Raw genomic sequence first — 15,939 nt, 5'->3', positions numbered from 1 at the left:
CACTGCTCTTTTTTTTTAGCAGTATGCGAAATGAGCGAACGCTGCAGAGATTGGAGCCTGGTAGAGCTCGAGTCCCTCTAATATTGCCAGACCTCAATGGTACTGGACCTCTGCCAGTCACGTTGGCTGAGACAAGGTAACAGCTTCGTCAGCATTGTAATTACAACACGGGCTGAGCGAAACACTCACTCACACACACTCACAAACATACACAAACACAGAGAGAGAGAACATCCGAGATGATAATCTGGCTAGTTTGTTTAAGTGATTCTAGCATGCAAAACTGGACATCAAAATCCTAAAATACAAAATAATCTGTTGCAAAATCAAAATATGTACTTGGCATTTCTGTTGCATGGAAGCCTTCCCCGTTGCCGTGATAAGGTGACTGGTATTGTGCTCTGTGTGTGTGTGTGTGTGTGTGTGTGAAGATTACTGGTCCGTGTGTGTGTCTGTGTGTAGGGGCTGAGCTCCCACTGTGGGCACAGATGCACAGATCCAATCAATACAGTGTGGAGCCAAGTTTGAATGCCAGGAAATAGAATTAAACCCTGGCAGGTGCCAATCTTCTCCTCATCTCCATCTTTCTGTCAACAATCTCTCCTTCTCCGGCAGCCAGGGTGGAGCGGAGCAGAGGAGAGTGTTTGCAAGGTCTCCGATGCCAGGAGCAAGCCTCTATCTCCCTCTCTACTCCCTTTTCTCTCATCCCTCTGTATATCTCTCCCACACCTCTCTCTCTCTGTCCACCTCTATCTCCCCTTCTCTCTCGTTCTCACCCCCCTCTCTCTCCCCTGTCTCCCTATCACTCTCCAGATAAGACCAGTCTGTCTCTGTTGTGAACCATGCAGGGGATAGGGTCTGATAAAGCTGTAATAACATGCAATTGTCCATGCATTTACAGGCCATCTCCCTGCTAGTATGAGCACTAACATGGGGAACGGGGAACCAATTCCCTCTGACATAATTGCTTGGCATCAACACCATTGACGTGAGCCGCAAATATGCGCATGCACGCACGACACACGCACACACACACTGGGGGCAACAAAGACAGTGTGCAGGCAGATAAAAAGCCTTGAGTTGGGCCATTAACCTATCAAGCTAACAAAGCATTCCACTTTACAAAGAGCTGAAAATGGTTAATGGATCATAATTGTCTCCTTTTAGGAGAAAGAGGGCCACACACACACACACACACACACACACACACAACTTGCATAGTGTTTGTCGTCATCCTCATTGTAGGCCAGTTTGACCACCCCGTAGGAGCCCTGCAAAGTCACAGGAGAGGAAAAAGATAGATGTCAATATTATAACATATTTAATCATTCAATGCAATAACATAGTGCCAGAAAGTATTCACATCCCTTAACTTTATTCACATTTTGTTGTGTTAAAGCCTGCATTTAAAATGGATTACATTGAGATTTTGTGTCACTGATCTACACACAATAATCCATCATTTCAAAGTGGAATTACGTTTTAAGAAATGTTTACAAATTAATTAAAAATTAAAAGCTAAAATGTCTTGAGTAAATAAGTATTCAACCCTTTTGTTATGGCAAACCTAAATAGGTTCAGGAGTAAAAATGTGCTTAACAAGTCACATAATAATGCGGGGCGGCAGGGTAGCCTAGTGGTTAGAGCAGACAAGGTACAAAATCTGTCGTTCTGCCCCTGAACAGGCAGTTAACCCATTGTTCCTAGGCCGTCATTGAAAATAAAATTTGTTCATAACTGACTTGCCTAGTAAAATAAAGGAAAAATAATAAATTGTGTTTACTCAATCTCTGTAGAATAATAGTGTTTTAACATGATTTTTAAATGACTACCTCATCTCTGTACCCCACATACAGATAATTGTAAGGTCTCACATTCGAGCAGTGAATTTCAAGCACAGATTCAACCACAAAAAACAGGGAGGTTTTCCAATGGTTCCCAAACAAGTGCACCTATTGGAAGATGTGTTAAAAAAAAGCAGACATTGAATATCCCTTTGAGCATTGTGAAGTTATTAATTATGAATGTGTCAATACACCCAGTCACTGCAAAGATACAGATGCCCTTCCTAACTCAGTTGCCTGAGAGGAAGGAAACCGCGCAGGGATTTCACCATGAGGCCAATGGTGATTTTAAAACAGTTAGAGTTTAATAATGGCTGTGATAGGAGAAAACTGAGGATGGATCTAACACATTGTAGTTACTCCACATAAATGACAGAGTGAACAGAAGGAAGCCTGTACATAATAAAACTATTCCAAAACATACATCCTGATTGCAATAAGGCACTAAAGAAATACTGCAAAGAATGGGGCAAAGAAATTTACTTTTTGTCCTGAATACAAAGTGCTCTGTTTGGGGCAAATCCAACACCACACATCACTGAGTACCACTCTTCATATTTTCAAGCAAGGTGGTGGCTGCATCTTGTTATGGTTATGCTTGTCATCAGTAAGGACTACTGAGTTTTTTAGGATAAAAAGAAAGGAATAGAGTTAAGCACAGGCAAAATCCAAGAGGAAAACTTTGTTCAGTCTGCTTTCCAACAGACACGGAGACAAATGAAAATGTCCTCCCATGAACACCATTCTTGTTTAGTGTTTTACGTATTGTCAGAGATTTTACAATTTCAGAGATTTCTGTAAGTCTTTAGCTGACACTCTAGGAGTCTTCATATCCTCAATGAGCATTCTGCGCTGTGCTCTTGCAGTCATCTTTGCAGGACGGCCACTCGTAGGGAGAATAGCAACACTGCTGAACAGTCTCCATTTATAGACTATTTTTCTTACCGTGGACTGATGAAAATCAAGGCTTTTAGAGACATTTTTGTAACCCTTTCCAGCTTTATGCAAGTCAACAATTTTTAATCGTAGGTCTTCTGAGATCTCTTTTGTTTGAGGCATGGTTCACATTAGGCAATGCTTCTTGTGAATAGCAAACTGACATTTTGTGAGTGTTTTATTATAGGGCAAGGCAGCTCTAATCAACATCTCTAATCTCGGCTCATTGATTGGACTCCAGGTTAGCTGACTCCTGACTCCAATTAGCTTTTAGAGAAGTCATTAGCCTAGGGGTTCACATACTTTTTCCAACCTACACTGAATGTTTAAATGATGTATTCAATATAGACAAGACAAATACATTAACTTGTGTGTTATTAGTTTAAGAACACTATGTTTGTCTATTCTTGTGACTTAGATGAAGATCAGATCAAATGTTATGACCATTTTATGCAGAAATCCAGGTAATTCCAAAGGGTTCACCTACCTTTTCTTGCCACTGTATATACACTGCTCAAAAAAATAAAGGGAACATTTAAACAACACTATGTAACTCCAAGTCAATCACACTTCTGTGTAATCAAACTGTCCACTTAGGAAGCAACACTGATTGACAATAAATTTCACATGCTGTTGTGCAAATGGAATAGACAACAGGTGGAAATTATAGACAATTAGCAAGACACCCCCAATAAAGAAGTTGTTCTGCAGGTGATAACCACAGACCACTTCTCAGTTCCTATGATTCCTGGCTGATGTTTTGGTCACTTTTGAATGCTGGCGGTGCTTTCACTCTAGTGGTAGCATGAGACGGAGTCTACAACCCACACAAGTGGCTCAGGTAGTGCAGCTCATCCAGGATGGCACATCAATGCGAGCTGTGGCAAGAAGGTTTGCTGTGTGTCAGCGTAGTGTCCAGAGCATGGAGGCGCTACCAGGAGACAGGGCAGTACATCAGGAGACGTGGAGGAGGTCGTAGGAGGGCAACAACCCAGCAGCAGGACCGCTACCTCCGCCTTTGTGCAAGGAGCCCTGCAAAATGACCTCCAGTAGGCCACAAATATGCATGTGTCTGCTCAAACGGTCAGAAACAGACTCCATGAGAGTGGTATGAAGGCCCGACGTCCACAGGTGGGGGTTGTGCTTACAGCACAACACCGTGCAGGACGTTTGGCATTTGCCAGAGAACAGCAAGATTGGCAAATTCGCCACTGGCGCCCTGTGCTCGTCACAGATGAAAGCAGGTTCACACTGAGCACATGTGAAAGACGTGACAGTCTGGAGATGCCGTGGAGAACGTTCTGCTGCCTGCAACATCCTCCAGTATGACCGGTTTGGCGGTGGGTCAGTCATGGTGTGGGGTGGCATTTCTTTGGGGGGCCGCAAAGCCCTCCATGTGCTCGCCAGAGGTAGCCTGACTGCCATTAGGTACCGAGATGAGATCCTCAGACCCCTTGTGAGAGCATATGCTGGTGCGGTTGGCCCTGGGTTCCTCCTAATGCAAGACAATACTAGACCTCATGTGGCTGGAGTGTGTCAGCAGTTCCTGCAAGAGGAAGGCATTGATGCTATGGACTAGCCCACCCGTTCCCCAGACATGAATCCAATTGAGTACATCATGTCTTGCTCCATCCACCAACGCCACATTGCACGACAGACTGTCCAGGAGTTGGTGGATGCTTTAGTCCAGGTCTGGGAGGAGATCCCTCAGGAGACCATACGCCACCTCATCAGGAGCATGCCCAGGCATTGTAGGGAGGTCATACAGGCACGTGGAGGCCACACACACTACGGAGCCTCATTTTGACTTGTTTTAAGGACATTACATCGAAGTTGGATCAGCCTGTAGTGTGGTTTTCCATTTTAATTTTGAGTGTGACTGCAAATCCAGACCTCCATGGGTTGATAAATTTGATTTCCTTTGATCATTTGTGTGATTTTGTTGTCAGCACATTCAACTATGTAAAGAAAAAAGTATTTAATAAGAATATTTCATTCATTCAGATCTAGGATGTGTTATTTTAGTGTTCCCTTTATTTTTTTGAGCAGTGTATATTATTTCCTCCCCCCTTTTTTCTCCAATTTAAAAAAAATATTGTCTCATCGCTGCAACGGGCTCGGGAGAGGTGAAGGAGGAGTCATGCGTCCTCCGAAACATGACCCGCCTAACCGAGCTCCTTATCCCAGAAGTCAGCCTCATCAATGTGTTGGAGGAAACACCGCTCAGGCTACAGGCACCCAGCCCATAGGACTATGGGACTACCGGGCCCCGACTCCTTGGGGACTATGGGACTCCCGCCATTCTATGGGACTCCCGGGCCCCGGCCAGTTGTGGCACAACCCGGGAATGAACCCGGGTCTATAGTAACACCTCTAACACTGCGATTCAGTGCTTTAGACGGTTACACCACTCGGGAGGCCCCAGTTTCACCTTTTATATCATAATACTGTATTCTGTAGTAAAGCAGGATGAGGTGATTCATGGGCAAGCTATACTGTATGATTCAGGTTCTGATCAAAGCAACATGACTCATTCAGAGCCTTTCATAATATGGGAGAGACAGTACAGATAGCCTGGGTTATCATCCTAAAGATAAACTACCATTGGATCAGGTCTACTGTGATAAAAATCCACCACCATATTTTACAATAGATGTGTGGTTCTTTTCTGCATATGATTCCTCTTTTTAAGGCCAAACCTACCACTGGTGTGCGTGGCCAAAGATCTCTATTTTCATGTCATCTGACCATTGGTGGGATTGGTGTGGAAAAGAGGAATCATAAAGTACCAGAAAAATGTTGCCCAAAACCTGGTTGCCTCTGCCAGGAGGCTGCAACTTGGAACTTGTTAATTGAAACAAAATGAACATTTTGCAATGGCCATCTCAGTCTCCGGACACATTGAAAATCTGTGGTTTGAATTGACATGGGCAGTCAATAGGCACAGACAAAGGATATCAAGGATCTAGAAATATTCTATATGGAGGAATGGTCTAAGATCCCTCCCAATGTGTTCTCCAATCTCAAAACAATACCCCATAATGACAAAGCGAAAACAGGTTTAGACATTTTTGCTAATTTATATATATATATATATATATATATATATATATATATATAAAAAAACAGAAATACCTTACTTCCATCACTATTCAGACCCTTTGCTATGAGACTCAAAATTGAGCTCAGTTGCATCCTGTTTCCATTGATCATACTTGAGATTGGAGTCCACCTGTGGTAAAATCAAATGATTGGACATGATTTGGAAAGGCACATACCTGTCTATATAAGGTCCTACAGTTGACAGTGCATGTCAGAGCAAAAACCAAGCCAATGAGGTCAAAGGAATTATCCGTAGAGTTCCGAAACAGGATTGTGTCGAGGCACAGATCTGGGGAAGGGTACCAAAAAAAATTGGCAACATTGAAGGTTCCCAAGAACACAGTATCATTCTCAAATGGAAAAAGTTTGGAACCACCAAGACTCTTCCACGAGCTGGCCGCCCGGCCAAACTGAGAAATCAGGGGAGAGGGGCCTGGGTCAAGGAGGTGACCAAGAACCCGATGGTCACTCTGACAGAGCTCCAGAGTTCTGTGGGGATGGGAGAACCTTCCAGAGGACAACCATCTCTGTAGCACTCCACCAATTAGGCCTTTATGGTATTGTGGCCAGACGGAAACCACTCCTTAGTAAAAGGCACATGACAGCCATTTGGAATTTGCCAAAAGGAAACTAAAGGACTCTCAGACCATGAGAAACAAGATTCTCTGGTCTGATGAAACCGATATTGGATCAAGGGAAAGATTAACGGAGCAAAGTACAGAGAGATCCTTGATGAAAGCCTGCTCCAGAGTGCTCAGGACCTCAGACCGGGGCGAAGGTTCACCTTCCAGCAGGACAACAACCCTAAGCACACATCCAGGACAACGCAGGCATGACTTCGGGACAAGTCTCTGAATGTCCTTGAGTGGCCCAGCCAGAGTCCGGACTTGAACCCGATCTAACATCTCTGGAGAGACCTGAAAATAGCTGTGCAGCAACACTTCCCATCCAATCTGACAAAGCTTGAGAGGAACTGCAGAGAAGAATGGGGAAAAACTCCCCAAAACACAGGTGTGCTAAGCATGTAGCATCATACCCCAAAAAACTTGAGGCTGTAATCACTGCTAAAAGTGCTTCAACAAAGTTCTGTGTAAAGGGTCTGAATACTTATGCAAATGTTGGATCTCAGTTGTTTAAAAAAAAAATACATATGCAAACATTTCTAAAAAACAGTTTTTGCTTTGTCAGTATGGGGTATTGTGTGTAGATTGATGAGTGGGGGAAAATATTTAATCCATTTTAGAATAAGCCTGTAACGTAACAAAATGTGGAAAAAAGTCAAGGGGTCTGAATACTTTCCGAATGCACTGTAGATTGAACAGCTACTACTGTAAATCTAAAATATGGGCCTCTTGTATTGATGGCCAGGCCCTCTAAAGGTTAATGTACATTACAATCTATTGATCCTCTCTGATAGTTACATAAGTCTATCCGGACTGAAAAGGCAGACACAGGCACAGAAAGAGGCAGACAAACAGACAGAGCCAGGCCAGGGATACCACCAACAGTGTTGATAGAAGGTGGGCTATTCTGCTTAGGGATAATATTGATTAGAATAGTTTATTCATTAATGAATTTGTATTTAGTGCCAATGATAGCAGACAGTTCGATACAACAAGGACACAATTGTAAAAGAACATGATGTACAAATATCAGAAAGGTGATTGATTGAAGACAGGGTATTCTGCATTTCTGAATTAGTTCAAGGCTCACCTTTCCAATCTCACTCTTCAGCTTGTACTGGTTCAGCTGGATACAGTTCTGCAGGAGGAAGAAAACAAAGGGATGACATTAAACGAGAATATATGAAAGAAGAGAGAGGATGATTCATCCATCTACCATATCCACCTGAGGAGAGAAATAGAACATTGGATGACTCAAATACAGCGTTGGATTCATGAACAATATGTTCTCCACTGACTAGCTCATTTTAGAGATGTTATTAGTGATGCCTACGGCCACTGAATTCAGTTTACAGTCATACATCCATTACAGTGCTGTATAAACTGCTTGGAGCTCCATAGCAACCACTGATAATGCATGTAGTCAACAAGGGACAAGGCAGAGAGAGGAGCAAAGAGGAGTTAAACAGGGCAGAGAGAGATAGAAAGAAGAGGAGAGAGAGAAAAACATAATAATAATAATAAAATATATATATTTATGCACAGTGGGACAAAAAAGTATTTAGTCAGCCACCAATTGTGCAAGTTCTCCCACTTAAAAAGATGGTCTGTAATTTTCATCATAGCTACACTTCAACTATGACAGACAAAATGATAAGGAAAAAAAAAAAAATCTGAAAATCACATTGTAGGATTTTTAATGAATTTATTTGCAAATTATGGTGGAAAATAAGTATTTGGTCAATAACAAAAGTTTCTCAATATTTTGTTATTTACCCTTTGTTGGCAATGACAGAGGTCAAATGTTTTCTGTAAGTCTTCACAAGGTTTTCACACACTGTTGCTGGTATTTTGGCCCATTCCTCCATGCAGATCTCCTCTAGAGCAGTGATGTTTTGGGGCTGTTGCTGGGCAACACGGACTTTCAACTCCCTCCAAAGATTTTCTACGGGGTTGAGATCTGGAGACTGGCTAGGCCACTCCAGGACCTTGAAATGCTTCTTACGAAGCCACTCCTTCGTTGCCAGGGCGGTGTGTTTGGGATCATTGTCAGGCTGAAAGACCCAGCCACATTTCATCTTCAATGCCCTTGCTGATGGAAGGAGGTTTTCACTCAAAATCTCACGATACATGGCCCCATTCATTCTTTCCTTTACACGGATCAGTCGTCCTGGTCCCTTTGCAGAAAAACAGCCTCAAAGCATGATGTTTCCACCCCCATGCTTCACAGTAGGTATGGTGTTCTTTGGATGCAACTCAGCATTCTTTGTCCTCCAAACACGACGAGTTATAAAAGTTATATTTTGGTTTCATCTGACCATATGACATTCTCCCAATCTTCTTCTGGATCATTCAAATGCTCTCTAGCAAACTTCAGACAGGCCTGGACATGTACTGGCTTAAGCAGGGGGACACGTCTGGCACTGCAGGATTTTAGTCCCTGGCGGCGTAGTGTGTTACTGATGGTAGGCTTTGTTACTTTGGTCCCAGCTCTCTGCAGGTCATTCACTAGGTCCCCCCGTGTGGTTCTGGGATTTTTGCTCACCATTCTTGTGATAATTTTGACCCCACAGGGTGAGATCTTGCGTGGAGCCCCAGATCGAGGGAGATTATCAGTGGTCTTGTATGTCTTCCATTTCCTAATAATTGCTCCCACAGTTGATTTCTTCAAACCAAGCTGCTTACCTATTGCAGATTCAGTCTTCCCAGCCTGGTGCAGGTCTACAATTTTGTTTCTGGTGTCCTTTGACAGCTCTTTGGTCTTGGCCATAGTGGAGTTTGGAGTGTGACTGTTTGAGGTTGTGGACAGGTGTCTTTTATACTGATAACAAGTTCAAACAGGTGCCATTAATATAGGTAACGAGTGGAGGACAGAGGAGCCTCTTAAAGAAGAAGTTACAAGTCTGTGAGAGCCAGAAATCTTGCTTGTTTGTAGGTGACCAAATACTTATTTTCCACCATAATTTGCAAATAAATTAATAAAAAATCCTACAATGTGATTTTCTGGATTTTTTTTCCTAATTTTGTCTGTCATAGTTGAAGTGTACCTATGATGAAAATTACAGGCCTCTCATCTTTTTAAGTGGGAGAACTTGCACAAATGGTGGCTGACTAAATACTTTTTTGCCCCACTGTATATAGAGAGAGGACAGATGGACAGACAGAAAATAGTGAAAGAAAGGAAGGGAGAGGGAAGCTCGACCGCTCTTTCGGAGTCGGGTCGATCAAGAGAAAGAGAATTTAAACCTTACATCAGGCTAAGCCTACACGAAACACAGACCTTATTTTAAGTGTTTCTAAAATCGCCCTGTTGGACCGCTAGGTTTTATGGTATTATGACACCTCCAGTGTGGGGTTCTATAGGGTCAAGACCCAACAGCACATCAACAACATAAGAGGAAAGAGCACATGAGTGAAATATAAATAAATAAATATATACACATATACACACATACACACATGAGAGAGAGAGAGAGACACACGAGAGAGAGAGAGAGATGGACAGACCAAGGAAAATTAAAATAAAGAGGGAGAGAAGTAAGGAAAAATAATGAGAAAGGTGGGGATTCAAACTGGATGCTGTTGCTAGTCTGCTCTGTTGGGTTGATCGATAGAGATAGAGACAGAGTGAAAGGGAAAGAGCGAGAACATTGAGTGGAGTTCTCTCATTACGGTGAGACAGCTGTGGTTTAGGCTTAGACATCCCAGATCCTGGGCCCCTGAAACTGGGGCACTGCACTGGAGCCGTGAGCATGTTTGCAGTCTGAATGGGGCTGAAACTAAGCCCTGGATACAGTCAATCAAATAATCAAACTTATTTTATAAAGCCCGTTTTACATTAGCAGTTGTCAAAGTGCTTAAACAGATACCCAGCCTAAACCCCAAAAGAGAGCAAGCAATGCAGAGGCAGAAGAGCACAGTGGCTAGGAAAAACTCCCTAGAAGGCAGGATCCTAGGAAGAAACCTAGAGGTCTAGGAAGAAGCCTGCAGGTCACAGACACACAGGGGGGAGGGGAGTGATCTACCGTGTAACGGGTGAGGTAGTGTAGTACAGCACAGAACGTGGGGTGGTGTAGTACAGCACAGAGGGTGAGGGAGTGTAGTACAGCACAGAGGGTGAGGGAGTGTAGTACAGCACAGAATGTACAGTACGGGGGATGAGTGGCGTGTGCCACTGCACAGGGGACGGCCAGAGAGGGTCAAGCGTAGTACTACAAGAGGTATGAAGACACAAACACACAGTGAGACTCAGAGTGTAAGGTATGCTACTGTATGTGGAGTGAGATGCAGGAAGTGAAAGTGAGTGAGCAAGAGAGGGACAGAGAGAGCGAGAGAGAAAGAGAAACCGGACACTGTTGTTAGCCCATTGTGCCAGGTCCAGCTGGCGCATGCTCAGTGACTCTCCACTGCAGTATATACTGTATCTGAGGAGCTGATGGATAAAGAGCTGGGCCATGTTGAAGGACCACACAGTGTTTTTGCATGTTTTTATTTTTGTTGAACCTTTGTTTAACGAGGCAAGTCAGTTAAGAACAAATTCTTATTTTACAATGACGGCCATGTTCATTGATTGTGTAGCATAACATTAATCAGCCAAAGATAAAGTTTTTTTTTAAACTAAACTAATCTGTTAGTAGTTGGACTTATTGCACCCATTACTGAGATTGTTGTTCCAGTTTAGATCATTGAGGTAGTCTCAGTATTCAATCTTCCCTACCCTGGCAGTCAGTCTGAATGCAGGTTGCAGGTGATAAAAAATGTCACTTGTTGGATATCCTAACACTGGCTGGATTCCAATAGGAATTACACATCACTTTGCAAGCCAACATAATGTGACTTGCAGGCCAGATGTGGCATATAAACCAGGGGTTTCCTAACACCACTGTGTAATGGTATAACTAGGCCCTCAACTAAAGGCCTTATGATATATACTCAGTTTATTAGGTAAACCACCTCATTCACTAAAATTGTTAACTCAAACAGACAGTGAGTCACGTGGCCGTGGCTTGCTATATAAAGCAGGCAGACAGGCATCGAGGCATTCAGTTAGTGTTCGATTGAATGTTAGAATGGGCAAAACGACTGACCTAAGTGACATTGAGCGTTGTATGATCATCGGTGCCAGGCGTGCCAGTTCCAGTCAGTGGTGGAAAAAGTACCCAAATGTCATACTTGAATAAAAGTAAAGATACATTCATAGAAAATTACTCAAGTAAAAGTGAAAGTCACCCATATAAAATACTACTTGAATAAAAGTCTAAAAGTATTTGGTTTTAAATATACTTAAGTATCAAAAGCAAATGTAATTGCTAATATATACTTAAGTATTAAAAGTAAAAGTATAAATAATTTCAAATTCCTTATATTTAGCAAACCAGACGGCACAATTTTCTTGTTTTTTTTATTTACGATAGCCAGGGGCACACTCCAACACTCAGACAATTTACAAACGAAGCATGTGTTCAGTGAGTCCGCCAGATAAGACACAATAGGGATGACCAGGGATGTTCTCTTGATAAGTGCATGAATTTGAGCATTTTCCTGTCCTGCTAGCCATTCAAAATGTAACGAGTACTTCTGGCTGTCAGGGAAAATGTATGGAGTAAAAAGTGCATTATTTTCTTTAGGAATGTAGTGAAGTAAAAGTAAAAGTTTTAAAAACTATAAATAGTAAAGTAAAGCACAGATCCCCAAAATAATGACTTACGTAGTACTTTAAACCACTGGTTTCCAGTATCTCAAAAATGTCTGGCCTCCTGGGCTTTTCACGCACAACAGTGTCTAGGGTTTACCGAGAATGGTACAACAAACAAAAAACATCCAGTCAGCGAAAACAGCTTGTTAATGAGGTCGAAGGCCACAAACAGGCAAATAACGGCACAGCACAACTGTGGTGTGCAGAACGCCATCTCGGGAACGCACAACTTGTAAGTCCTTGTCACGGATGGGCTACTGCATCAGATGACCCAGAAAGCCATTCCTCCCTCCCTCCTATTACTCCACCCATCCCTCCACTCCCTTCTACCCTCTCGGGGGGTGAGAGTTGCTGAGCTGTCATTTCCTTCTATGCATCTCTCCATTGACACATCTCTTCCTCCTCTCCTTGTCCATTGATTTCTCATTTCTCCTCATGTCTTACAGGGAGGATGGATATCATGTTCCTCATTTAGTAACTGGTCGAAACAAGTGTGCTATGTAGGGAATAGGGTGTCATTTGGGACGCACACTTAGACACAGTCATGAATACTGTAGCTCTCTGAGAGAATCTCCAACCAAACAAGCATCCTGTGTAGCCTGCTGCTGCATCGCTAGTATGGCAACAAAATCATCTCTTTCTACTCATTAGTTTACTTAGCATGGAGGTGGAGAAGAGTATAAACTACACCTCCATTTTAGTTTTGTCCCTCAACTCGAAGTGGCCCTGTAGGAGAAAGTGATCAATAGTTTCTTTCAACCCCTTAGTGAGCGCAGAGACACACACACACACCTGAGTGTACTGCGGGAGGATGGTGGCCTGCTGAGCTAGACATTAGTCGACCCTGACTAAATATCGGGTGATGAGTCAATAATTAGAGAAGGGAGATTTATTGGTGCCACAATGCTGCTCATGCTTTTTTTCTGAAAAGTGGGAAGGAGATGCTGTCATTGTGGTTGGGAAGTGAGGAGAGAGTGTGGGGGGAGAGAGACAAGACGAGAGATGAGAGAGAAAAGGGAGAGATTCTACAGGAACATAAAAAATATGAGACAAAGGATGTGGGATGCTATTGTGGATGTGGTTGTAATCATGTTTCTGTGTGCTGTGTTTTGTCGAATACTGTTAAAGTATCTCTATTGTTTGTTTCGGGTGTTTCTCTACAGAATACTGTTTTTAATCCTCGGTTTAACAACAAGAGACTGAAATTAAAGCCACATAAATAAAGCTCATGGTGGAGAGGGGGGGGGGGGGGGGGGGGGGAAGAGTAGCAGGGAGAAAAATAGAGCAAGAAGGTACGGAAGGAGAAAGAAAGAGAGGCGAAGCATAGTGACCGAGAGAGAAAGAGACAGACATAAACAGTGACAAACATTGAAAAATACTCCACAGTTTAATAATTTAGTTAAAACATGTTCTCTCCATGCCATTTTACTGTCGGTCAGGGGTAGGAACTTGATTCAGCCGCGGGCCGATTGTTGTCGGAGAGGACGGTCGAGGGGGCAGGACATAATTATAATAATTTCTACACTGCAAATTGACCACAACTATGACCCCCCCCCCCCCAAAAAAAAAAATAATAATTTCATACCTTGATTACATTGAGACACGATCACATTCACTGAGTGTACTAAACATTAGGAACACCTGCTCTTTCCATGACAGACTGACCAGGTGAATCTAGGTTGAAAGCGATGATCCCTTATTGATGTCACTTGTTAAATTCACTTCAATCAGTGTAGATGAAGGGGAGGAGACAGGTTAAAGAAGGATTTTTAAGTCTTGAGACAATTGAGACATGGATTGTGTATGTATGCCATTCAGAGGGTCAATGGGCAAGACACAAGACTTAAGTCTCTTTGAATGGGGTACGGCAGTAGGTGCCAGGCCTACCGGTTTGAGTGTGTCAAGTACTGCAACGCTGCTGGATTTTTCATTCTCAACCGTTTCCAGTGTGTATCAAGAATGGTCCACCACCCGAAGGACATACAGCCAACTTGACACAACTTTGGAAAGCATTGGAGTCAACATGGGCCAGCATCCCTGTAGAACTCTTTCAACACCTTGTAGAGTCCATGCCCTGACGAATTGAGGCTGTTCTGAGGGCAAAAGACAGGGGGTGCAACTCAATATTAGGAACTCAATATCCTAATGTTTTGCACACTCAGTCTCAGTGTATGTCTCTTCTTTTATTCGTGGAAATAATTGGTGAACACATTTGTATTATATTTACCCCTTTTTCTCCACAATGTCGTGGTTTCCAATTGGTAGTTACAATCTTGTCCCATTGCTGCATCTCCCGTACCAACTCAGGAGAGGCGAAGGTCGAGAGCCATGTGTCCTCCAAAACACGAACCCTCCAAGCCACACTACTTCTTGACATGCTGCTCGCTTAACCCCAAAGCCAGCTGAACCAATGTGTCGGCGGAAACACCGTACAGCTGGCGAACAAAGTCAGCGTGCATGCGCCTGGCCCAACACAAAGAGTCACTAGAGCGCGATGGGACAAGGACATCCCAGCCTGCCAAATGCTCCCCCAACCCAGACGACGCTGGGCCAATTGTGCACCATCTCTTGGGTCTCCCGGTTGTGGTTGGCTGCGACACAGCCCGGGATCGAACCCGGGTTTGTAGCAGTGGAGGCTCCTCAGTGAAATTTCATAAAAATATAAACAGTGAAACATTAAAAAAGTTATCCTTTTTAGATAAAACTAAATATATTCATGTCCCCCCAAAAAATTTAATAAAATACACTGTTTTGCAACGAAGGTCTACAGTAGCCTCAACAGCACTGTCTAGGGTAGCACCATGGTGTAGCCGGAGGACAGCTAACTTCAGTCTTCCTCTGGCTGCATTGACTTCAATAAAAAAAAATCTAGGAGGTTCGTAGGCCTCACTCCCTTTCATAGACGTACATGGTAACTATCACCACTTCCGGAGGACGTCCTCCAAACAATCAAAGCTTTGCAGTATGAACCGAAATGTTATCCATCCAATAATAGAATTAGGATCAGAGAATGAACCTAGTGTGTTGTGTTGGAGTATTGCCACAGAGCATTATGGGGGTTCTATGTGTTGCTTTGTGTCATTGCTGGATAGAGATTAAGATTGAAGAGTGATAGTTGAGCATTTGTTTTATATTATTCAACTCAAATGTGTTTTTTGTAATTACAGGGGACAGAGGTTTGCACACTCAGTGTATGTCTCTTCTCAATTATAAATTGTTTTTCTTGGTTTTAGAACTTTATTTTTGTCACACCCTGATCTGTTTCACCTGTCCTTGTGCTCGTCTCCACCCTCCTCCAGGTGTTGCCCATCTTCCCAATTATTCCCTGTGTATTTATACCTGTGTTCTCTGTTTCCAGTTCGTCTTGTTTGTTCAAGCTTACCAGCGTGTTTCCTGTCTGCTCCTAACTTTTCCCAGCCTCTCTTTTCTCGTCCTCCTGGATTTTGACTGTACCTTTGCTCCACCTCTGGATTACTGTCCCTGGCCCTGCCTGCCGTCCTGTACCTTTGCCCTACCCCAGATTATCGACCCCTGCCTGCCTTGACCTGTTTTTTCCCTGTTGCTACAATAAACATTGTTACTTCGACAGTCTGCATCTGGGTCTTACCTTGAGTCCTGATCATTTTTGTGTCCAGTTAGCAAGGAAAATTGAAATAAATTGCACTAACTTCAGTAGATATCTAGCTACCAGCTTGAGTGTGCAGTTTTCTCCGCCAGAATGGTAGAATGGCCAACACTG

At 43.1% G+C, this 15,939-nt stretch overlaps 1 protein-coding gene across 3 annotated transcripts in view; it reads right to left on the bottom strand.

Moving 5' to 3' along the window:
• camkk1a (calcium/calmodulin-dependent protein kinase kinase 1, alpha a) overlaps positions 1-15,939 on the bottom strand; it is a 120,680-nt gene that overhangs the window by 69,710 nt on the left and 35,031 nt on the right. For all 3 annotated transcript variants that reach the window (XM_036937856.1, XM_036937858.1, XM_036937857.1), the window contains exons 3-4: positions 7,596-7,643; positions 1,218-1,271 (exon numbers count right to left, since the gene is read on the bottom strand). In XM_036937856.1, the coding sequence (XP_036793751.1) occupies positions 1,218-1,271; positions 7,596-7,643 (102 nt within the window). The remainder of the gene's footprint in view (positions 1-1,217; positions 1,272-7,595; positions 7,644-15,939) is intronic.

Source organism: Oncorhynchus mykiss, chromosome 12 (assembly GCF_013265735.2).
Source record: "Oncorhynchus mykiss isolate Arlee chromosome 12, USDA_OmykA_1.1, whole genome shotgun sequence".
NCBI classification, from domain to species: Eukaryota; Metazoa; Chordata; class Actinopteri; order Salmoniformes; family Salmonidae; genus Oncorhynchus; species Oncorhynchus mykiss.
This window is presented reverse-complemented; position numbering and strand designations above follow the sequence as displayed.